Below are 23,403 nucleotides of genomic sequence, written 5' to 3'. Positions count from 1 at the left end.
CTCCAGTTCCTGGATTGCAGCAGGTTTTTCTGAGTCCTATACAGTGTCTGTTTTTATTCATTGTGCTTTTTCTATGGTCAAAAAAGAAAACTTCGGCATTAAATGTTTGCAAATTGACAAAAAAATGATGTGCAAAAAGCAGCTTACTTTAAATGTACCCTTTTCAGTTTTATTTTTTCCTTTTTTTTGGCAAGGGCTTTTGTCTTTGTATCTCTGCATTATTTGTAATGAAATGTAATAAAAACTTGAAATGTTCTTGGTCCATTGGTGCTCAAGTGGTTTTCTTCTCTAGTTTTTTTTTTTTTTAGTGTCCATTTAATAAAGACATTTAAAACATTAAATATAGACTGTCAAGGAGGACATTTAATGGAAAATGTAGACTACTGTCTTAAGGTGGGAAGTAGTAACTGCTGGTGGGTAAGACAAGAGGAAACTGTCACACTTGAAAATACATTTTTGGTATTGTCTCTGGAGGTCATTATTTCTTTCCCAGGGGCCTCTTTCTTCTTGAGTGGATATAGCAATATGTTACACTGTTCTAACAGCATACAGAATAAGAAGTTAATATAAACATCAGCTGCCACCTGCACCATGGGCCAGGTTCCCTGACCAAAGAGCAATGGCAAAAACTTAGGCTTTCTCAGTGTGACTTTTTTTCTGTCACTATGTTGTCTTTGGTACAAAGGTTGTCAGCTGTCACGTGTCATTTCCTCTAGCTTTCCTCTGTTATTCCTCCATTTCCTGATTTCACATTTTTAATGACACCTCGGCCTTTTCTTTGTCTTTCAGTCTACAAAAAAAACCTTTATTCAGGAGCACAGAAAATTCAAGAAAAGTATCTTCTACCCTATTTTTAATGATGTTGGAGGGGGGGGGGGGTCAAGATTATCTAGCTTCGGCATCAGGTTATTGCTACAGTTCTAGTGCAGAAAATATTTTCATCTGCCCTTTAGCTCCCAGGACAGAATTGAAAAACTATGGGTCAGATTACAACCTTATATCTCCCCAGCACAAACCGCCACACCTATAGGGACCTTTGTAGTGCTATTCTCACTCAAAATGTAGTGTGAACAAAACATATCTAATTCGTTAATGTAGGAGTAGCTTAAGTGATGCCATCCGCCATGACCTGCCAACTCACTAGTTAGTCCAGTTGAAATGTTCTAACCTTTGAAGTGTAAAGCTATGTCTTTCCATGCCCCCATCCCCAACAATAAGAAAACTTCTATAATTTGGGGCTTTCATCCAGCTGCATAGAATGTAGTTGCCCGTGAATTAGTTACTAAAGTTGACTTGGTATCAGGAAAGTAGATAACAGCTATCACAATGAGGACTAGAATATCCTTTAGTTTTCCACAGTATTTGGATAGCTGGTATTTAACTATTCCTGGCAATTTCATTAAAAACATTTTTAAACCTTCAATAGCCACTAAGGTGTATGTCCAGCATGCCTTGGTCTTCTAGATTTGTTTTTTCCACCACCCTTTGAGCCACGCCATGGTTTATATCTATCCAAGGTCAAGTACCAAAGAGCTGAACAGAGGCTTCCTCATTACTAAATGTGCAAGTATACAGTTCCTGTTGAATCTCATTAGACTGAGTAGATATCCATAGATTTCTAAGAAAAGTTGTAACCTTAGTAAAAAGGTTTGCTCATGTATGATAGAATTTCCAGATGTTTGAAGTAGAAATAGTAATGTTGCTTAGTATTACTAAAGATCAAATCAAGATGATGTGTTGGTGAGTAACTGAGATATGATGCTCTGATTATACAAATATCAACATAAAATTATCCTTAGGCCTTGAGATGGGGTTGTTGTACTCTGAATGTCTCATAATCTTCAGGAATAGTATCTGAGGAGAAAAAGAAAAATTAGAATAAACGTTAAATTGCATTTTGAATCTGGGAATTGATTGAATCCAAGGCTGATTTTTGAAAGTGACAAAATAGTAAGCAAGCATTCGATTAAAACAATGACATTTTAGGTAAAACATGTATGTGGGCACATTTGGCTGGCCTAGAAATATTAAAGAATTTGAGTTTGTCAAATGACAGACCTGGAAGAGAGACATAATGGTGAGGAGTAACACCCACCCACCCCTCAAAAAAAAAATAATTTTTATAAAGAACTCCTGCAACAAAAAAATGGATATACCAGATTTCCCTGATAACTTATGCTTGCCTGCTTCCAAAAGAAAATACATACCATGAAAGCAAGCTTTCACTCACCATTGCAACGATATTTTAAGTTTGCCCAAATAATGTTCTCCTGAGAGAAACAGAAAACTCCAAGTCGGCCACCTCTCATTGTTGTGTCTAAGATGACACCGCTGTCTGCCACCACTTTAGGGCCATCAAAGAACCTGACTCTGAAAGGGAAGAGAAACGGGAGTTGCCTCAGTGGTTATCAGTGACCCCAGTTGCAAGCTCTCAAAGAGATGCAAATTCAGGAGTCCTAAAGGACTAAACCTAGTATTTAGGAAGTACTACCCATGGAATTATTTGAAAGAGGTATGGTTGATTTAATATGATAGTGTTTGCCACATATCCTCATCTTTATGCCTAATAATAGGGGGATAATGCCATAATAAGCCAGTACCATGGTGTAAAGAGGGTTCTGCTAACATCTCTATGGTCACTTGTGATGAGTTTGTGCGCACATAAAGGTGATCCCATTGTACTTTCACCATGTGAGACCATGTTTTTAGTTTGATTATTGGGTTTATTTTATTTCATCAATATGTAATTACTGGAAAAAGCCCAAGTGATTCAGAACTCATAAACTGCAGTCCAGAAGGGACTTGGTTTATGATTCTCTTAATTAGAATGGCCATCCAAGGAGCTGTTTTAATCTGTCATGTCCCAGAGAAAAGACCTAGATGCTAAATCAATGTGACCCCAAATGGTGATTTAATTAAGGACCACATGCGACTAACCAAAGTACACTTAGCTCCACCTGGCTACTTGAGGGTAACTTGGGCATGGTGTAGCCCATCTCTATTAGTTGTCAAAGGAAAAAGAACCTTATTTGGTCCTACCTGATGTATCCCACTTGAGGCCTGTGCTGCAGGAACCAACGATAGGAAGTTTTATCTTTCCAGCCTACGTTCCTGGGATCCTTCCACAGCAATTTCACCTGGCTGGGAGTGTCTCCTGTGTGCCATAAAGAATTCCTCAGCTGTTCCCCAGGGCCACTTGTGGACTTCACTGCCTGTGCCATATAAAAAGTTAAATCTCAGTCTGCACCCAAAATGTGTAAACATGGTGCCTTGCATGTTGTTAAATATATTCTCTAGCTTTCAAGATTGCTTATAGCATTTGGTTTCATGATCTTGCAATTGAGCACTAGAAGCCAATGGCAGGAGCCATTACCATGAGAGAAAACATGAGCTGAGAGGTGGAGGTCCCACATAATGATAAAGGTATTCAGCAATCAAGATTATGATCATGCCTGCTTTTCAAATAATCCCACATGAGAGTGCCTGCTGGCTTTGATCTCCCTGCCTTTCTTGACCTATGGTGCTCAATCTCCAAGGCCCCTGCATGACTGCCCACACTGTGGCTGTCCATCCTAAACAGGCTTTTGTCGGTTCAGGTTTGCTCAGCCAAGTAGTGTCCATGAGATCTGCAGTTCTCAACCAAATTCTTGGGGCACAAAACCCAGCAGTTTGGGTTTTCAGAATCCTCACAATTATTATGCATGAGAGAGATCTATGTATATCAGAAGCAGTGTATGAGATGAGTATCCATCTTATGCATTTTAATTGTGGAAATCTTGAAAATTTGACTGGGAGTTCCCTGAGGGCTGTTTTGAGAACCGGTATTTATTTAGATCATTTATACCCCGCCTATTACCACATAAAGCAGCCCCTAAGCGGCTTACAATGAACTAATGAAACTGAGTACTGAGCTATGGATGGCACATTTTTACAAAATATTGAGAAATGAGGAAAAGTCTAAATCAGCTCTGACTCCTCCTCTCGCGTTTTGTTTGCTGGAAAGTCCAAGAAGAAATGGTGCATTTATTAACTGTTTGATTTCTAGCTGTGTATGCAGACATGCCAGGTCTCAGAGCTAGAAATCAAACAGTTAATAAATGCACCATTTCTTCTTGGACTTTCCAGCAAACAAAACGCGAGAGGAGGAGTCAGAGCTGATTTAGACTTTTCCTCATTTCTCAATATTTTGTAAAAATGTGCCATCCATAGCTCAGTACTCAGTTTCATTAGTTCATTGTGAAAGCCTCCAAAATGAGCGTGACTTACTCAGAGTAAGTCACGCTCATTTTGGAGGCTTTCACTCATTAAAGCCTTGGTTCCAGTGCACTGATCCTAATCTGTACTTTCATGAGAGTCAGTCTAAGAGAAGAAAAGCCATGGCCTAACCAGTAAAAAGAAGTCTGAGCATAATCTCCTGTGTGCTTTGCCTCCCCCTAACATCCCATTTTGCTGTACCAACAATTACACATGCGCTGAAACCTATAGATGTATTTTTAGCCAATAAATGGAAGGAACTCTTCAGAAAAGTTATTTAGGTACTGCTTAGTTATCTGGGAAAAACTTCCTTTGAAAACTCGGATATCTCATCCTCTTTAGAGCAGTGGTTCTCAATCCATTCCTTGGGACACACCTAACCAGTCAGTTTTTCAGGATATCCACAATGAAAATGCATGACATAGGGGCACTTAAACTTACAAAGTTCCATGGGTTACTATGGAACTTTGTAAGTCTAAGTGCTTTGAAAATTTGCCTCACTGTAACAGAGTAGATGACTGCAGGTAAAGACCTGTAACGGTCCATCCAGTCTGCCCAACAAGATAAACCCATAGCATAAGGTCTGATGTGATACACATATGCACACTTGATCTTGATTTGTCCTAGCCATTTTCAAGGCACAGTCTGTAGAAGTCTGCCTGGCACTGGCCTTGTTCTCCAACTATTGAAACTGTCATCAAAGCCACACTCCAGGCCATCCAAATTTGTCCAGCCATGATCAGTGCACAGACTGTAGAAGTCTTCCTGGCACTGGCTTTGCTTCCCAATTACTGGAGTTGCAATCTAGTCACCGCTAAGTTTGGTTCCATTCCTTCCATATAGAATTCCTTTGTGTTTATCCCACACATTTTTAAATTCCGTTACATTTTTCATCTCCTCCAGCGGGAGGTCATTCCAAGGTCTAACACCCTCTCCATGAAAATGTACTACCTCCATTGCATTCAAATCTATCTCATATATAAACATTTTGGGTATCCTGAAAACCTGATTGGCTAGACGTGATCTGAGGACTGGGTCGAGAACCCCTGCTTTAGAGGCACCAAAGAAAAGCAAATATGCTGTGCTGCTTTTTTTTTTTTTTCCATTTGAAAAGCAAAATGCCATTTAATCTTTTTAGATTTATACCCTAGACGCACTGTCTGAAAACCTCACTCCTTTGGCCTTCAGTCTGGCTGTTTAGGGTGCAGTTGTAGTACTCCAGCAGCTTTACTCAAATCGCAGTGATAGACACAGAGTTCTCAAGTAATCCAGTCACTTCCTTCTCACCATGTTGCTGGCCTGTACCTGTTTCCCCAGAAGTAACTGGGGAAATAAATCCTTTTGGAACTATTTCAGAGGATCCAGGTAATATGGCTTCTAGTGCTCATTGAAAAAATATTCTTCCAGTTTAGATGGTGAGCTCTTAATGGATGAGGAGTAAGGCAGAACCAGCAAACTGGATGACCAGGTAATCTTTTGTGCCACCATCAATTTGCGTTCTCTGAGGACAAGGAGGATGGTAATATTCTTACTGATGGGTGATGTCATCTGACAGAGACCAGCATGGCAAGCACTCCCCAGCATTCTTCCAGAAGCTAACATGTGCACATCTTATGTATTTATTTATTTATTGTTCACTTATATCCCACATTTTCCCACTCATGCAGGCACAATGTGGCTTACAAACATTAAATAAAATACAGAATAGGAAAACTTAGAAGAATATACAAGGAATATGCAGGGGGAGAAGCATCTAACAGGGTGAACTAGCAGGGTAGGAGCCAGGGAGGGTGCATCAAGCAGCAGTATAAAGTGAAGAGTAGGTCTTGGTAAAGAAGTAGGTCTTCAACAACTTCTTGAAGAGGGCATGGTCCGCTTGAGTTTTAAGGTGTTGCGGGAGAGAATTCCAGTGCTTAGGACTCCAATAGCGGAAAGATGAGGCGAAGATCCTCTTGTACTTGACACCCTTACAGTTTGGGAAGTGAAGGTGGAGGAAGGGACGAGCAGCAGGGTTGGCATTCCTGGGCGGGAGGTCGATCAAGGGGTGCATATACTCCGGGGCAAAACCATAGATAATCTTCCTGCCTGCTGTTGTCATGCGGGACCAGCTCAGTCTAGTTTTATTTACAGAGCAGTGTACTTGCAACATGCTTGCAATTGTTCCTCACAGCTCACGTCAAAACTTCATCGTATTTTGCAGTTCTCTTCTTTTGCAATTTCTTCTATCATGTGTAAGTGTTCGTGTGGGGCTAGTATTCCTCAGCTCCCTTTTATTTTCTGTAATTTTTTTGTAAGTTTTCTTTCTTTTCGGTGGCTCACTAGGCCCCGGCACCATGTCAGGGACTCCTCCTTCATCATCGAGCTGTTCGATTTCACCTTGGCCATTTTTCCTACCATGTCCCAGAAAACTCTCAGCAGTTTTAAGAAGTGCAGCAAATGCAACAGAACTATGTCTTTCATGGACACTCATACCTAGTGCCTACAGTGTCTGGGCAGTACATGAGCTTTTGCGCTTCCATTTTGATGCTGGCATTTCAGCACTGTTGTTGGGGTGCAAATCTTTTGGCTGCAATAATTTTTGCTGCAAGTCTCCACCATCCCCAACACACTGACTTCTAGTACTCAGGAATGGGGCCTGTGCCTGCCCGCTGCTGCAGCTGGAAGTCCTTGAGCAGAAGGGAAATGTGGGCTGTCCCAAATGGTGCCTTTAAACAAGGATGTTCTTTGGGAAGTCTGTTCTCTGGAGATCAGTGTATGTGTGTGTGTGGGGGGGGGGGGGGGGGCCTTTTGGATGCTGGTGGTCTTGCCTTGAACAAAAGCAAGGAAGGCTTCGTCATCATCTTCAATGAAGCCGAGTAGTTTCTGATGCCATGTGTTGGGTGGAGGTCAAGTAGTATTGACATCGATCCTCCTTGAGGTCATGATGTCGAGAGCACTGAGGAACTGAAGCCACCGATGTCCCCAAAGCACCCCCTGGAAACCAAACAGGGTGTGCCAGCCTCCATCAAGCTGAGACCAGATCACCAATATTACCCTGATAACTTGTAGGGCCATGACCAACCCAGCTGAGCCCCTTTCTTCACTGATGACAGCTCTTGAGGAGTGGCTCCAGGCTATGTTCCAGGAGGAAATGGAGCACCTCTTTGCTTGGCATGAAGCCCAGGCATCAATGCCAGCAACTTAGGCATTCCAGCCCATTCTAGAGATCATTTACTGCCTGTAGGGAGCATGTAAATGCCAAGATGCATTGGAACTGAGGTACACTGTACAGTGTCGATTTCCATTCCCTCTTGGGGAGGGGAGAGGAGGCCTCTTCAGGACACCAGGTTCCCTGATACCTCAGCACAGGCCTGATCATAGTGTCAGTCAAGTGAGGCAGTCAGAAACTTGGATGTCTCCAGGGGAGTCCTTTTATGAGTCTTATTTGGACTGCTCCTGGGTGTCTGAGTTGGTACCACAGGTCCTCTCAGAGAAGAGGTCTCTTGGTTTCCCTCAGACCCTTCCCCTCCCCTCCACATGAAAGGAGAAAGTCACCTCCAGAGGAATTCTCTTTTTTTGACTTTGTGCGGGAAATGGTGTCTAGAATCCAACTACACCCCCCCCCCCCCCCCCCCCCCATGACTATTTGTTTCATTTCCAGGCAGGTGTTTCTTTATTCTTCTGTTTTTTTTTTCTTCTTTAAGACAGCACAGTACTTAGGACTTCCCATCAGTAAGAACATTAATATCCTGCTTGTCAAGAAAGCGAAGTTACTCACCTGTAGCAGGTGTTCTCTGAGAACAGCAAGATTCTTACTGCCCTGTCCACCTCCCTTGGAGTTGATTTCTATCAGCTATTGTACTAGACTGAGATGGTCCCATGTGACGACAGGTGGGAAGAAGTGCATGTGCATAGTAGGACGCTTCTAGAAGAACACTGGGCAGCTCTTGTCGCACTGGGCTCTGTCAGATGACATCACCCATCAGTAAGAATATTCATCCTGCTGTCCTTGAACACCTGATTCAGGTGCGTAACTTCACTTTACTCTGTGGACATAAGATACTATAGAGGCCAGAAACAGCCAAAAGCCTGGTGGTCCAGACCCTAGTAGGCCTGATCAGGGACAGAAAAATGCCTTAAAATGTTCTTAAAAGCCAGAAGAAATAACAATATAGGAAGCAGTTGCTACAGTATATTTTCTGTTAAAGAAAGAGAGAACAGAAGTAGTGGTTAGTGCAGCAGACCTTGATCCTGGGGAACTGGGTTGAATTCCCACTACAGCTCCTTGTGACTCTGGGCAAGTCACTTAACCCTCCATTGCCCCTGGTACAAATAAGTACCTGCATATACTATGTAAATTATTTTGAATGTAGGTGCAAGAACCACAGAAAGGCAGTATATCAAGTCCTTTTCCCTTGACTGGACTAAAGTTTCATGATCCTCTGTTTGGAAATACCTGGTATTATTTTATAATGCCCCTCCAAATTCACTTAGTCCAGTCATTGTACATCTATGCACCAGGCCTCCTTCCAGAGCTCTACAATCCTGGGCTCTTAAGTCTGACCAAGTGTTACTGTTATGCAACCACTGTCATTCTTCTTTTCTGCTCAGCTGACCCAGTAGTAAAACCCAGGTTCTCCGTATACTACCAACCTTTAACTGAATTCCAGGTTCAGCCACAGCACGGAAAGGATTAGCCTGCCAGTATGTCTGTTCAGTCTGCTTCCACATCACAACATAGAAGCTGGAGCTGTCCTGGTAGCCAAATATGAAGCCAGCGTAGTCATCATCAGTCACAGTGTTCACATGGAATGTCCCTTCAAAATCTACTCCATTGAAGGCTGTGTAACCTGATTAGAGAAAGAAACTAGACATGTCTGGAGGGGGTCAGAGGAAGCAGTAAGATGGAAAAATGAAAAGTAGTGCTGCTTTTCCGTCAGCATTTTGCTGAACTGAGCCACTGCTATGGAACCATTGACCAGTGTCTCTCCCTCATCTCTGCCTGCAGGTTAGGCACCCACTCTTTCTCAAATCCCTCCACCCCTGGGTTGGGCATCTCCCTCACCTCTCTCTCTCAACCCACTCCCCCCTCCCCCAGATCTACCTGTAAACATGGCTTTCTCCCCTCTAGAAGTGGCCAGCAGCATTAGCGATTCACATAACACTGCCTGTGCCATTCCCAGAGCCTTCCCTTTACCACATTCAGCCTCTCTGGAAATAGAAAGTTACATCAGAGGGAGTAGCTGCAGCAAAGTAAAGGCTCTAAGAATGGCGCAGGCAGCATTATGTGATCGTTAATGCTGTTGGCCACCTTTAAAGAGGGCAGAAAGCCATGTTTAAAGGAGATCTGCTGAAATTATATTTTGTACAGTACAGGGGTAGTTGCATCTGTTTCTCTGGTGTTGTACTGCAGGCAGAATAGGTGCCAGCTTTTCCAAATGTGGAGTGCTAAATGCAACATAAATTACCCCTCCTTGGACACAGTGAAGTAGCTTACGGAGGGGCCCTTTTACTAAGGTGCACACAAATGTTGCCTGCACTGGTCTATTTCCTGAGCGCACCTGGAAAAGGAATTTTTTTAATGTGCCAGGAAATGGACACGCGGCAAAATGAAAACCAGCACGTTTCCCATTGACTTTGCGGTAAGGTCTCGCGCACTAAACGGGCAGTAAGTGTACAGCATGCGCCAACTGCTGATTACCACCGGGTAACAGCCCTGTGGTAGAAAATCCTATATAATAATTCTCACCACCAACGTTCTAATGTGGGACTACCTGTGTCCATGGCTCCTGGAGTTGCTGAGCTAGGCTCCGTAGCCAGGATGATGTCACTAACAGCTGATTCCCAGGCAGGGGAAGGAGTAGGGAAACACGCTGTTTCCCTACTCCTCCCCCTGCCTGGGAATCAGCTATCAGTGCAGTGCTCCCTGCCACTTCGGAGCAAGTGGCAGGGAGCAGCGCATCAAAAAAGTACAAGCGCGGCACCACAGAACCCCCCCGGTGCATCACCCAATCCCCCCCGGCAAATCAACCCCCCCCCCCAAAGCACATCAAACACCCCCCTCCCCCCACCCGAAGCACATCAACACCTCCCCCCCCCCTCCCCCCCCCGGCGCATCAAACCCCATCACCACCCGCAGATGCCAGTAGTAACACTGTCCGGCCACTACTGCTTCTCCTGTTGAGCAGCAGCAGCCGCTACAAAAAGAAAAGAAGCGATAAATGTTTTTAAACCCAGCCCAAATCATTCGCAAATGCCCGGGTCTTACAACGCAGTCTCTGCAGCCGCTCCTCCTTTCGCCTCCACGTCACTGCCCCCGGAGTAAGACCCCGGAGGAGCGCAGTGACGTGACAGTTTCCATTGTTTTTAGTTAAAATTGTATTTAATTTATCACAGAAGGTCTATGGAGATCTGTGCGTTTCCAGTTCCAACATTATATAATATTGCGGCCCGCTAGGGATAACGCCTACATTCATGCGGCCCTTCATGTATAAAGGTTGACCTCTCCTGAAGTAAAGCACTCTTCAAAATGGTGCTGCTGATCCCCAGCAGCTGTCTCGAAGTATTATCACCAGGGTGTTCAAGCTGGCAGATAAAAGCTTTTTAAAAATGTTATATGGCAGCTTGAACCCCTTAGCGGTGCCATTTTGAAGAAGGCAGCCACCAGTGCAGGAGTGAGTGAGAACTGATTCTGCCCCCATTGCCTCTGGGCTGAATCAGGGTTATGCAGATGGCAGACTGGCTAAAAAGGAGCTGATGGGATTGGGGGAGGGGCACACCAAAGCAAAAGTTGACTCAGGGCACTACAATCCCTTCAGCTAACCCTGCCTATCTCTATCCCCCCCCCCCCCCGGTAATCACATGTTCTTCATTAATAATTACATTTCCTAGGGAAATACCTCGAGTATAGAGACAGGATATTGAGACCATTCCGATTTAAGCAAGAAGTGAGTAAATCTAAGGTGTATTTTAATTTTAGAGGGATTTTTTAAATTTATTTTTTTTGTAATTATTCTATTGAAACTTTGACTGCTGTTTACTTTGGGGTCCTTTTACTAAGGTGCTGTGAAGAAAGTGTGTTTTAAGCCTGTAAAATGTATTGGATATTTTCCTGCATTATGTTTTGAAGTGTATTTCTCCTATTTGGCCAGCAGGTGGTGTTTCTCTGCTGTAAAGCTGTTACAGAGAATGAATGCTCTTTTTTTTTAGTTTAACACAAACAGGAAGCAAGATGCAGTATATTTTGAAATGTGTTCTGAGCTCTGAATGGCCTGGAGTTTGAAGCTAGCTAGCAGTTACTGGTTTTGAGGTCAGTCTTAGCCAGGGAGAAAAGAGAGACAGATCTCTTTGCTGAAACTCAGTGAATTATATGTCCTGATCTTCCCCAGGTACTTTTTAGAAAGTAAACAAATGTTTAGTTAGTGTTATAATTGATCCATATTTCAGTTACCTGTTATTGTTTTCTGATTGCACATTTTTTGTTCATTGTTCAATATATTTGTAAGACAATAAACAATTGTCTGCCTGTCTGGGTGTTGGGTCTGTGAGTGCTTTCTGGGAACTGTGGGACCACTGGGAGTCTGGCCCCAGTAACCTAGAAATCACAGGGGATAATTTGAGAGCGGGGGACTCGCCCAGAGGCGGTTATGACCCAGTCAGTGGGAGGTGGGTGCTAATGTAGAGCACAAGAGGAAGGTGCAGGTGGACCTGAGATGTGCTAGGGATAAACCCTCTAAGTGGCTGCAGGGTAGCTCCAGATGGGTGTTAGGCATTTCGTGACAGGTGCACTAACAAATTAGTGTGTTTTAAATGCCATACAGCCCATTGGTATACAATGTGCTGCCCATCATTTAGCACAAGCTAATCGTTAGTGCACAATAAATCAATTAGCACAGCTTAATACAAGGACCCCTTTGTGTGCTAATTCAACCCTTTTTTGTGTTTACACAAAATATCAAATGATAGCTGATAAATGTACCTTATATGCAAAGATGTAGATGTGTCTGCTCCAAAACATTACAGGAAACTCATTATGAAAGGGTTGCATTAAGACCCGGATTTTCTAACAGGGCACCTTTTTGAGGTGTCCAAAAAGGTACTTATTTTAAGCTAGGGCTCTACAAATCCCAGGCACCAGGTCGCCATGGTGACTAGAAATTTGTCCTTGGTGTTTGGGATTTTTTCACTAATCTAAAAGTGTTCTTAGCTCTTACAGCCGCAGCAGGAAATTTCTATTCTCTGTGTTGTGCTGTTCTGTATAAGTCTGAGCCTTGTGATACAGGAACTCTCGCACTGGTCTCAAATCTCACGAGACCAGTGCGAGAATTCCTGCAGAAGGTGGCTCAGACTCACACAGGAGTGTGTGGTGTGTGAAAGAGGAAGTTGCACTGTTTGTAAGTTGCGATGCTTTTCATTATTCGAACCCAAGAATTGCTTAAATATGACGGTGAGTATATAAGCTTTCCAAAGCCCCATCTCTAGATGTCACAGATTTACAGCCCAGAAATTGAATATTCTTAGAATGAGTGTGGTTATTGCATTCACTCCTTTGAGATAATTGGATTTGCAAAAATGTAAATCTCAAAGTAGTTGCCCTCAAAAACGTTTACTTGTCTAGTGATAAACATTTTGTAGAACAAGTTTCAAACCCCTTTGTGCACATAAATGGCCATGGACAGCAGGGTAAAAGGTAGCAGGGGCTAGTGGGAGAGGAAGAGAGAGGCTGACTGCCTTGCTGGGGATAGAGAAGAGGGGGGGAGCAGAGGTGGCAGCTGCTTGGCTGGCTTGGGGTACTCGACTGGGGAGGGGGTTAGCTGATTGTCCTCCTAGGAATTGAGGGCTAGATGGGGTTGAGGCATAGGCATTAGAATAGGGGAGCCACAGATGCTATTGTACCCTCAAACTTTTACTTCTCTGCTTCTCTTGCTGCAAGGTGTTTATTCCCTTACCTCATTCCCCCAGGGTGGCAATTATCAGCTTCATAAGAGGCCTTGACGAGGGTGACAATATTGCTGCTAGAATGAGAACTTTTACTTTGATTGAGGTTCGATTTTCTGAAGCATGATGTGACCTATAGTTGGTTTTGCCTTGTTCCAGGAATCCACAGACCTAAACCTCTGTTGTAATTGTAGTGCAGTACATTAGAAGTTACTTCAAAAGTAAATATATCATCCCTTCCCTCTCAATCATCCTGTTACTCACCAACAGCCAGGCCTGGATCACTATTCATGGTCTGTACAATTTCCATTCCCTGCAAAGTTCAAATAGTTGCACATTTAAAAGTTATGCATACAAATCTAGATCATAAATTCACAGTCAGACCTGATAGAATAAGATGCAGTCAATAGATTTCAACATTACAGCATAACTTAAACAATATAATGAATATTTATCCACATATCCAGGCTGTCCAAACTTATCCAGCTGATCCCACAGCTAATTGGGGTTTGCAGAATGTCTACAATGAATGTGCATGATAAATCTCCATACATTGGAGATTGGTATGTGCAGATTTATCCCATATGTATCTAGTATGGATAAATGATTGGAGGGTTACTAGAACAGATTCAGGAAGCCTTGTTCTAGAGAAAATAGAAACTCAAACAGAGGGTTATGAGGCTGGAGGGAGAGAGGCTCAGGTGCAGTAGAAGGGAATACTGAGAGGGCAGTGAATACCTAGAATCACCCACCAGAGGTGGTAGGGGTCAAACCCATCACAGGATTTAAATATGTCTGGGATAGATACTGAGAAAAGCAATAGGGGCAGGAGTGGGAGATGACGAGAGAGAGGAGGATCTACAGAACTAAATTGGCTAACTAATAGGTTCTTATGGTAGCAAGGCACAATGCCCAATTCAGTAGGAATCCTCTATCCAGGTTTAACCATGTAGCTCTCAGTGTATGCTCAGCCCTAACTTCAAGAAGCAGCAACGCTGCAGCCCCAGGTTATCGATAGTATGTGAGGACACAGCCAGTGCTGATGTAGTACCACGTCAGCGGCCTAGAACCTGTTTCAGTTTCCTTCCTTTCATCCATTGCATTCAGAATGAAAAGTGGAGGCTGCCCTTGGCCCCAACCCGTATATATATATATATATATAATTTTTTTTTGTAAAGAAAATTGCCATTGGACCAGGAGAATCAAATGCAGTCATTGCCAGACAACTAAATTTGAATCAAAATTCTTTAGTGACAAAAGGCCAAGGCACTAACCTAGTTTTACAATTTGAATCGTAGTTTCAGTTATTTACAATTCAAAACTGTTTAACGCTCAGCACTTTTTCAAGAAAAAAAGAAAAAACTGGCATTTGATATTATGCCTATTGGGAGTATGAGGGGTATTCTTAGGATCTTGGGGGTGCCCAAGATTTTGTGTCCTGCCCTAAATCTATAATAAAGATAGGATTATACAATACCTGATTGAGAACTATCCAGTTGGGATCAATTTGGGCATCTCCCTCAGGATCTAGGACTACAGTCTGATATGCTCTGAAGTCGGTCAGTGTGATCTCGGCATTCTCTGGACAAACATCGATTCTATCAATCACCAAATCCTTGTCGAAGTCACCCTGACATGCGTTTCCAATGCCGTCACCTGCCAAAGTAGGGATAGGAAGGGAGAGATGAAACCCACATTAATAAAAGGGGCAGTATGCATAAAGTCCTGGCTCCCGGCCCTAAAGTTTTCCCTGGAGTTTTGGAGAGCTCTATGGCTCTTTAATAATAAGATAACAATCATCGTTTTTCCCTGTTGTTCTGAGCTATTGCTATTAAGGAGATAAATGCCTGCCCAGAGAGGATAAGTGCTAGGGTGACATCATAAAATATTAGGGGACTTTTGACAGCCAATCAACTCATTACATTGGCACTGTACTCTTTTATCTGTAAGCAGTGTCGTTGTATCCTACTTTGTATATGCCTTCTGTTTTTTTTAGTGTTTACCATCTGAATCCTCCTGCCCTGGGTTTGGCACAAGCCTGCAGTTATCTGGACCAGGGGGTGAGTAGTCTGGAATCCCATCATTGTCATCATCGTCATCACATTCATCCCCAATCCCATCTCGGTCCGTGTCCAGCTGGGAGCTGTTGATCACCGTTGGACAGTTGTCCCGTGTATCCTGATGGCCATCCCCATCACTGTGGATAAAAGGATTGAGAAATGATCTCACTTTGAGCTCAGTTTACTAAGGCTTGTTCTGCCCATTCTGGGCTGGATTCTGTATATGGCACCTGAAAAATCCACGCAGAATACATTTCCGCCTAAGCGTATTCTATAAGCGGCACATAGATTTAGGCACGGTATATAGCATACACTTAGTTGATATCCCAGTGCCTAGAACTATGTGCATCTATTTACACGAAGGGAAATGTAGCGTAAATACCGGCAAGTAGATTTAGGCACAGAGGGGCATATTCTATAACAGTACGCTTAAATTTTGGAATGCCCACAAAACACACATTTCCCCACCCATAACCACGCCCCTTTTGGGCTCTGTGCATTAGAATTTAAGCACTGTGCATTACAGAGTATGCTTAGTGAGTTATGCACATAACTTCTAATTGCCAATTAGTGCTCATTATTGCTTGTTAAATATGCTGATTGGCTTGTTATGCCAATTAAGTTATGCATGTTATAGAATACGCTTGGATTTCAATGCAGAATGCCCAGGCGCGATATATAAAATCCAGCGGTCTGTGTCTAGCACTGAATTACTGAAACAGAAAGAAAACAGCTGTGGGCAGCACAGAAACTCTATACTACCATTGATCACCTAGTTAAGCTGTACAAATTCATCTCCAATTTACGAAAGACAATATATCGGGGGTTTCGATTCTTTTCACTATGTATAATTCTTTATCACCTTATCTTTTTGTGGTGCTTTGTAAGATACTGCAGTGAGAATGGTGAGGCATATTATTGTTTTTGTAAATGCGACTTTTAAAATAATCCTGGCTTTTGACATGCAAAACACTGGTTCCTAATCCTATCTTAGAAGTCTGGTGTTCCGGGTATCCAGTGAATCCACATTTGTCTCATGCAGATTCATGGTAGCTATCTGGAAATCCTTTCTGGTCAGGTATGCCTCCAGCACTGGGTTGGAAATGCTAGTCTCTGTCAGAACAGCAAGAGTTAGACATCCTTATTAGGGTCTGACTCCTAGTTTATGACTTGCATTGCTCATTGTCGGAAAGAGGATGCCGAGTTCAATGGCTCATTGATCTAGTATAGCACTTTATCTCCTCCGTTTACTAAGCCACACAAATGCCAACACAGCCCATTCACTTTAAATGGGCTGTGTTGGCACTGCCACGGTAGCACAGCTTAGTAAACAGGGGGTATATGTTTAAGCCGGTTTCATCAGAATCACAGATCTAAATTTAGCTTTTTGAATTATTATATTATCTCTGCCATTATGTGCGTCAGTCAAAAGTGCATTAAATAGACATCCAAACTGAGTCTGTGGAAAATCTTGAATGCCTTTACTTTTGGGAATCTGTGTATCGCTAACCAGAGAAAGATGACACGCAATGAGAGATATTAAGTCAGACCTTGTTGTTACCTGTCCTGATTGGTGTCACATGGGTCCCCTACTAGATCATGATCTGCATCTAGCTAGTGAAAAAATAAAGAACACAGATGCATTTATTTTAAGCAGACAGTGACATATCTTGGCCATGATCAGCCTTTTACCTGTTAATAGCTTAGGTCTCTTTATTTTTAAATATTTGAAGGCAGCAGAAGTGGTGGGTTTATGATTAACCTCAAAGTAAAAGCTGTAATAACTCAAACTGCAATGCAGTGGGAACCACAATAAATTCTCTGATGATGCAATCACAAAACAGTGGTGTTTTCCAGTTAAAACCTAGAAACTTGGAAAGGGTTATTCTTGTAGGTTTCCAGATGTCAACAATTAACAGTGCCAAATCATACTGGACTTGAGTGAGCCAGAGTTGTGGATCTCAACCTGTTCCTGCCTGACCAGCCTAATTTTCAGGATATTCAGAATGAATCCACAGTATGTATTTAAATATATCTCATGCATACTCATCGAGATTGTGAAAAACCAGGCTGCCAAGTACCAAGTTGAGCGCCTTGGAAAGAAGCACACTATATCATTGTTTCTCAACCTGGGCCTGTGCCTCCCTGTGCATGTTTGTTTTCTAGGCTAGTTAAAATTCATTTGCAAGAGGATATATTTTATTATTTCAGCATCCTTTTTACCCACTCTTCCAAAATTTGATAGGAGCAGGGTATGGGACTAACAATATAAAACACACTTGAGAATAAATTTTTGTTTAACTTATTAATTTTTAAATGCTGTTTAAAAAAATACACTACCAGGGAGATCACGTGATGCTGTGGTGAATGAAGACGCTCGTCTGACCTGCTCCGTGGCTTCCAGCCTAAGAGGGTCTTTTACTAAAGTTTAGCTCGAGTTATCTGCAGCAGAGCTCATTTTATTCCTATGGTCCCTGCTGCAGATAACTGGAGCTAAGCTTTAGTAAAAGACTCCGACCAGTTTTTTGGAACAGTTGGCTGTGGAGTCCCAGATAGCATCGGTAACATGATCTGCAGTATCTCTACCTTTTCAAGAGTGAGAAGTTGGAATGGTGCTTATTGTTGAGATTTTTTTTTTTGTTACATTTGTACCCCGCGCTTTCCCACTCATGGCAGGCTCAATGCGGCAGACAATGGAGGGTTAAATGAATTGTGATTGTGGGGTTTGATGTTTCAAGAGGCGATGGGAGGGAGATTGTATAGTTCTGTGATTTGTTTGAGATTTGGATTGTCTTGTGATTCTTCTTTTATGTATGTACTAGGAAAAAATGCCCGTTTCTGAGCAGAATGAAACGGGCGCTAGCAAGGAGCCCCCTCCCTCCGTCCCTCCGAGCTACTTGCCTTGTTCGCTGCCTGTGGCGTTTCCGTTTCGGCCCTCGTCGAGTGTCATAGCTCCGCCCTCGACGTCATGACGTTTTGACGCGAGGGCGGTGCAGACACTCCAGTGCACACCGGATATCTCGGGCGCCTCAACTTCCGTGGAGGCTTCAGAACGTTGAGGTTGCCTTTTATATAGAGAGATTTAAATTCATTTTTGTAATAGTTATGCATAGTACCTCCAGATGTATTTGGTATGCTTTTATTATGGATTTTGCAATCTCCTAGGGAGAGGGTTGGGCGCCCTGGAAACTGTGTCTTGCTCACTTTATGCATTTTATTTTTTGGTACCCTCTTATAAAGTAACATGATCTCTCCGTAGGGCATTCGTGTATTGTCCTGGAATTTTTCATGGCATTACATCCCAAATTAAGTGTGCAAAAAATTTGGTGCAACTTAATCGCCATCATGCTGATACCGTTTGTTTACAGGAAACTAAATTGAATGATATTGAGCATCAAATGCTTAATCGGGATTGAGTTGGAGGAGTGTATTACTCCTCCTCTCCTCGTCGCAGGGTGGGAGTAGCTGTCCATATTAGAAAATCTGATATGTGAGGTTAAGCCTATAATACCGGGTGTAGGGGTAGCTGAAATTGGCATTTCCCTGCTATCTGTTTAAAGACACCCATATCACTTGCTTAGATGTACTACTTCTCTAACCCACGCAAGATTCTTTATATTCATCAAATCACATTTCATTCCTTCTCTTTTCTTTTGAATGATATTGGCAGATAGAACTTTTAGCTGAGCTGGCACTAAAAATCCTCAGGGGGATTGTCCTTGAGACAGCTCGGTCTCGGGGAAAACATATGTCGGACATTTTTACCCCTGGGTCCGAATGATAAATGGATTTAAAAAGATAAGTGAACTATCTAATGGCTTTATTAAAGTTTTGAAAAATTGCAATAGTCAATATAGTTGACCTATGAAGATGTTAAGATGTTGATTACGTCGCCATAAAAAACAATTGTTGGTTGGCAATGAACATCGCTGAGGTCATTCAAAAGAGAAGGAATGAAATGTGATTTGATGACTATAAAGAATCTTGGGTGGGTTAGAGAAGTAGTACATCTAAGCAAGTGATATGAGTATATTTTGATTGGATACTTTTGAATAGTTTTGGATTATATTATTGTGGTATCCAAAGTTTTTCTAAATTGGCCATTTTTTGGAGTATCTGTTTAAAGACATGCATTTCCAACAATATTTATGCCGAAAATGGGAAGATCTATATAGGATTTAATGCTCAGCATGTAGATGGCCCAGGTCTTTTTTGGGAAACAGATAAAGTTGTTTTATGGGTGGATATCCTTCATTTCCTGCCAGCTACATATGAAGATATCTCAAGACGTCCTACACCTGGAACAGAAATATGCCTTCGCCAAACAGCCTATATGTAGCACCCTACATTTTCCACAAAAGAAGCCCTTAATTCTCTCATTCATGAACATATTAAAAAGATGGGGGTTTTTAATCTTAAATTTATATATTATCTTTATGGGAATAATCTGGCAAACTCTTGGCTCACCTCAGTAAATGTTGTATGGGCTCCAGATACATATCTGGTTTATTTGATGATCAGGGACAACTACAACATGATTCACTTGAACTTGCAAAACCTTTTTTCAGTTACTTTCACGCATAGAGGAAGGCCCAGATATTGTAGATTATATAGTGGACTTGGGTATGCCGCAGCTGCCCCAGGAGACGTGGGACCAGTTAAATGTTCCCCTTACTGCCGAGGAGTTTCGAGAGGCCATTAAGGCCACCAAGAATGGTATGGCCCCAGTTCCCGATGGATATACCCTAGAATTATATAAGATTTTAGTGACAGAGCTTTGTGGTCCTATTATACAGAGGCCTTCAATGGAGGCTTGTTTCCTCCTCGAGCAAATGAAGTCCTGATTACTCTAATTCCTAAACCTGAGAAACCGGGTGTGTACCCAGGCTCTTATAGACCTATTTCTTTGTTAAACATGGACATTAAAATTCTCGCCCGGGTTCTGGCAGACCAACTGTCAGCCCTTTTCCCCTCCTTTTGTGATGCACAGATGGGCTTTGTGAAGGGTTGACAATTGGTGCTTAATATTGGGAAGTTGTTAGTGGCCATGGCACATGCGCAATGTACCCAGACTCCTACTATGCTAGTGAGTCTAGATGCTGAAAAGGTATTTGATCAGGTGGATTGGCATTACTTCTTTACTTTGAGGTCTGGTTTCTTTGGGACAAATACACTCTATAGATCCCGAAAGGCAGCTATTTTAGTTAATGGGATGTGGACTAAATCCTGTTTCTGAATCCTGTTTCAGGGAGAACCCGTCAAAGCTGTCCTCTCCCCATTTTTGTTTCTACTGTATCTGGAGCCCTTCTTACACACGATCTTTAAAGAAATGGATATCCAAGGTATTCAGATTGGCACTCATGAGATTTGTGTTAGTTTTACGGACGATATACTGCTTACATTCTCACGTCCACAGGTTTCCTTGCAACGCCTCCTGAGTAGTGTAAATGAGTTTCATTATTATTCCGGTTTTAAGTTGTTGAATTTACAAAAATCCCCAGCACTGCCCTTACAAGAGTCTGTACGCAACTCATGGGATGAGAAATTTCCATTAATGTGGGCAGATAGTATGATCAAATATCTAGGAGTTTTCATCCCTAGAGACAACCCCCCTTGAGACAACATAGTAATAGTAGATGACAGCAGAAAAAGACCTGCACGGTCCATCCAGTCTGCCCAACAAGACAAACTCATATGTGCTACTTTTTGTGTATACCTTACCTTGATTTGTATCTGCCATTTTCAGGGCACAGACTGTAGAAGCCTGCCCAGCACTAGCCCCGCCTCCTACCACCGGCTCCGCCACTCAACCTCGGCTAAGCTTCCGAGGATCCATTCCTTCTACACAGGATTCCTTTATGTTTATCCCACGCATGTTTGAATTCCGTTACCATTTTCATTTCCAAGTATCCACCACTCTCTCCATGAAAAAATACTTCCTGACATTTTTCTTGTCTGTCCCCCTTCAATCTCATTTCATGTCCTCTAGTTCTACTGCCTTCCCATCTCCGGAAAAGGTTCGTTTGTGGATTAATACCTTTCAAATATTTGAACGTCTGTATCATATCACCCCTGTTTCTCCTTTCCTCCAGGGTATACATGTTCAGGTCAGCAAGTCTCTCCTCATACGTCTTGTAACGCAAATCCCATACCATTCTCATAGCTTTTCTCTGCACCGCTTCAATTCTTTTTACATCCTTAGCAGTGGCGTACCAAGGGGGGGCGGTCCACCCCGGGTGCACGCCACTGGGGGGGGGGTGCCGCGCGCCTGTCGGCTCTTCATTTTCATGCTCCCTTTGCCCCGGAACAGGTTACTTCCTGTTCCGGAGCAGAGGGAGCATGAAAACGAAGAGCCGGCAGGCGCGCGGCACCCCCCCCCCCAGCGGTGTGCACCTGGGGGGGTTCTTTCGCCGGGGGATCGGGGGTTCTTTCGCCGGGGGGGGTGTCGCACTGTTCCGGGGGGGGGGGGCGCTGCACCCGGGGGGGCGGGGCGCATTGGCGATCCGCCCCGGGTGTCAGCCCCCCTAGGAACGCCACTGATCCTTAGCAAGATACGGCCTCCAAAACTGAACAATCTTGGCAATTCTATCCACTGTCTTTGTATAACATGATATTGTTGGCCCGCTGGTTATATATTTATCAAATGCTTCCTTTTGTGCTGAAACAGTATAAGAGACTTACTAAGATTATGAACTGTTATTTATGGAATGGGAAACGAGCCAGACTGTCTGTATCTCAGGCATGCTTGCCTAGGGAACGGCAGGGCTTGGGCCCGTTATTGGTCCATTTGTTTTCTTTGGCCTGTGGCATACGACACATAAATGACTGGTTCCGGGTGGTCTCTCACTTTTCCTGCACTCCTGTTAAGATTTCTCTGTCCCACTCCTTTCACTTTAGTTTTGTGTTGCATGCAAAGGCTAGCCAAATGGGATCTTTTTAGCTGCTCACCTGATTTTCCAACTAATTTGCATTACTTGGCACTAGTGCTCAAGTTATCCCCCCATGGCTATCCCCATTATTGCCTATTCAAGGTAATGGGAATTTTCTATCGGGCATGACTAGCTCATTTCCAATTCTGGTGCCAGCACAGTCTTTCCTATCTGTTTCAGACAGTCTCTGATACTGGTGCTGGTACATTTAGACCTGACTAGATGCTGGAGGTGTTTTTTTTCTTAATTACAATTCCAACACTATGTGACCTTTTTGCCCTCTCAGCTTTAACAGCTGAGACCCATGAGCTGTTAACTGAAACCTGTAGTACGGAGGCACAATTACAAGCCCCTTTGTGCTGTCATTATAAGATGCTGCTGGATCTCATCCCTGCTTATGATCTAGCTCCTGCAGCTCAGAGGTTATCTACTGACCTAGGAACGCAAGTACTGGAAGACCATCTTAAGAACTGTCACACACTAACGAAGAATGTGCTGCACTGTTAGATGCAATACAAACTTGTGATGTGTCTTTATATTTCACCTCACTGAGTTCATAAAGTGCATTTTCATGCAACTGATTGTTGCTTTAAGTGTCACCATCCGGTAGTTACCCCTGGTCATATGTTCTGGAATTGCCCTTTTATTCAAAACTATTGGCGGACCTCTGGCACCCGTGTTTCTACACTTTGGAAAGTACACTGGATCCCATGACCTCTGCCCCTATTTGGAGTGTATGATAAAGGATATCTTGGATTTGTAAACCATTTGGTTTTGTTGGGGACCAAATATATTCTTAACTGTTGGCTTCATCCAGAGCCTCCATCGCTTTCACAATAGAGATATTTAATGATAACACAAGCTTCCAAGGAACATTGTGAATTTTCAGACTTTGACACAGTGTCTGGAAAACAATTTTGTACTGCCTGGGAACCATTTTGGAATTCATTATCTCCCATTGCTTGAAGTAGACTGGTCAGTACCTGACTTTTGTTCATTCTCTTCTTTTTTTGTGCAACTGGAGGTATTAGGATTTTTTTTTTGGGTGGGGGGGAGGGGGAATGGGGAAGTAAGGGTTGTTTGATTTAGATGTGTATATTGTAATATATACCTATACTACATGACTGCTACTGGTTGAATTGTAGTGTTCTGTTAATAAACATATTTGAAATAAAAAATACACTACCTACATACATTTGGGCTCAGTGCTGTGTATTTTATTTATCCTGAAAACCAGATCAGTT

The 23,403-nt window shown here is 42.8% G+C and overlaps 1 protein-coding gene across 2 annotated transcripts in view; it reads right to left on the bottom strand.

The window, feature by feature from the left end:
- Positions 1 to 294: 294 nt before the first annotated feature.
- COMP (cartilage oligomeric matrix protein) overlaps positions 295 to 23,403 on the bottom strand; it is a 61,002-nt gene continuing 37,893 nt past the window's right edge. For both annotated transcript variants that reach the window (XM_030220176.1, XM_030220177.1), the window contains 8 exons: positions 16,792 to 16,844; positions 15,174 to 15,367; positions 14,648 to 14,826; positions 13,435 to 13,483; positions 8,887 to 9,083; positions 3,040 to 3,212; positions 2,231 to 2,370; positions 295 to 1,854 (listed from right to left, as the gene is read on the bottom strand). In XM_030220176.1, the coding sequence (XP_030076036.1) occupies positions 1,796 to 1,854; positions 2,231 to 2,370; positions 3,040 to 3,212; positions 8,887 to 9,083; positions 13,435 to 13,483; positions 14,648 to 14,826; positions 15,174 to 15,367; positions 16,792 to 16,844 (1,044 nt within the window). In that variant the 3' untranslated portion in view covers positions 295 to 1,795. The remainder of the gene's footprint in view (positions 1,855 to 2,230; positions 2,371 to 3,039; positions 3,213 to 8,886; positions 9,084 to 13,434; positions 13,484 to 14,647; positions 14,827 to 15,173; positions 15,368 to 16,791; positions 16,845 to 23,403) is intronic.

This window comes from Microcaecilia unicolor, chromosome 11, assembly GCF_901765095.1.
Source record: "Microcaecilia unicolor chromosome 11, aMicUni1.1, whole genome shotgun sequence".
In the NCBI taxonomy this organism is placed as follows: Eukaryota; Metazoa; Chordata; class Amphibia; order Gymnophiona; family Siphonopidae; genus Microcaecilia; species Microcaecilia unicolor.
Note: the sequence above shows the minus strand (reverse complement) of the source record. Positions and strands in the feature narration are given on the sequence as shown.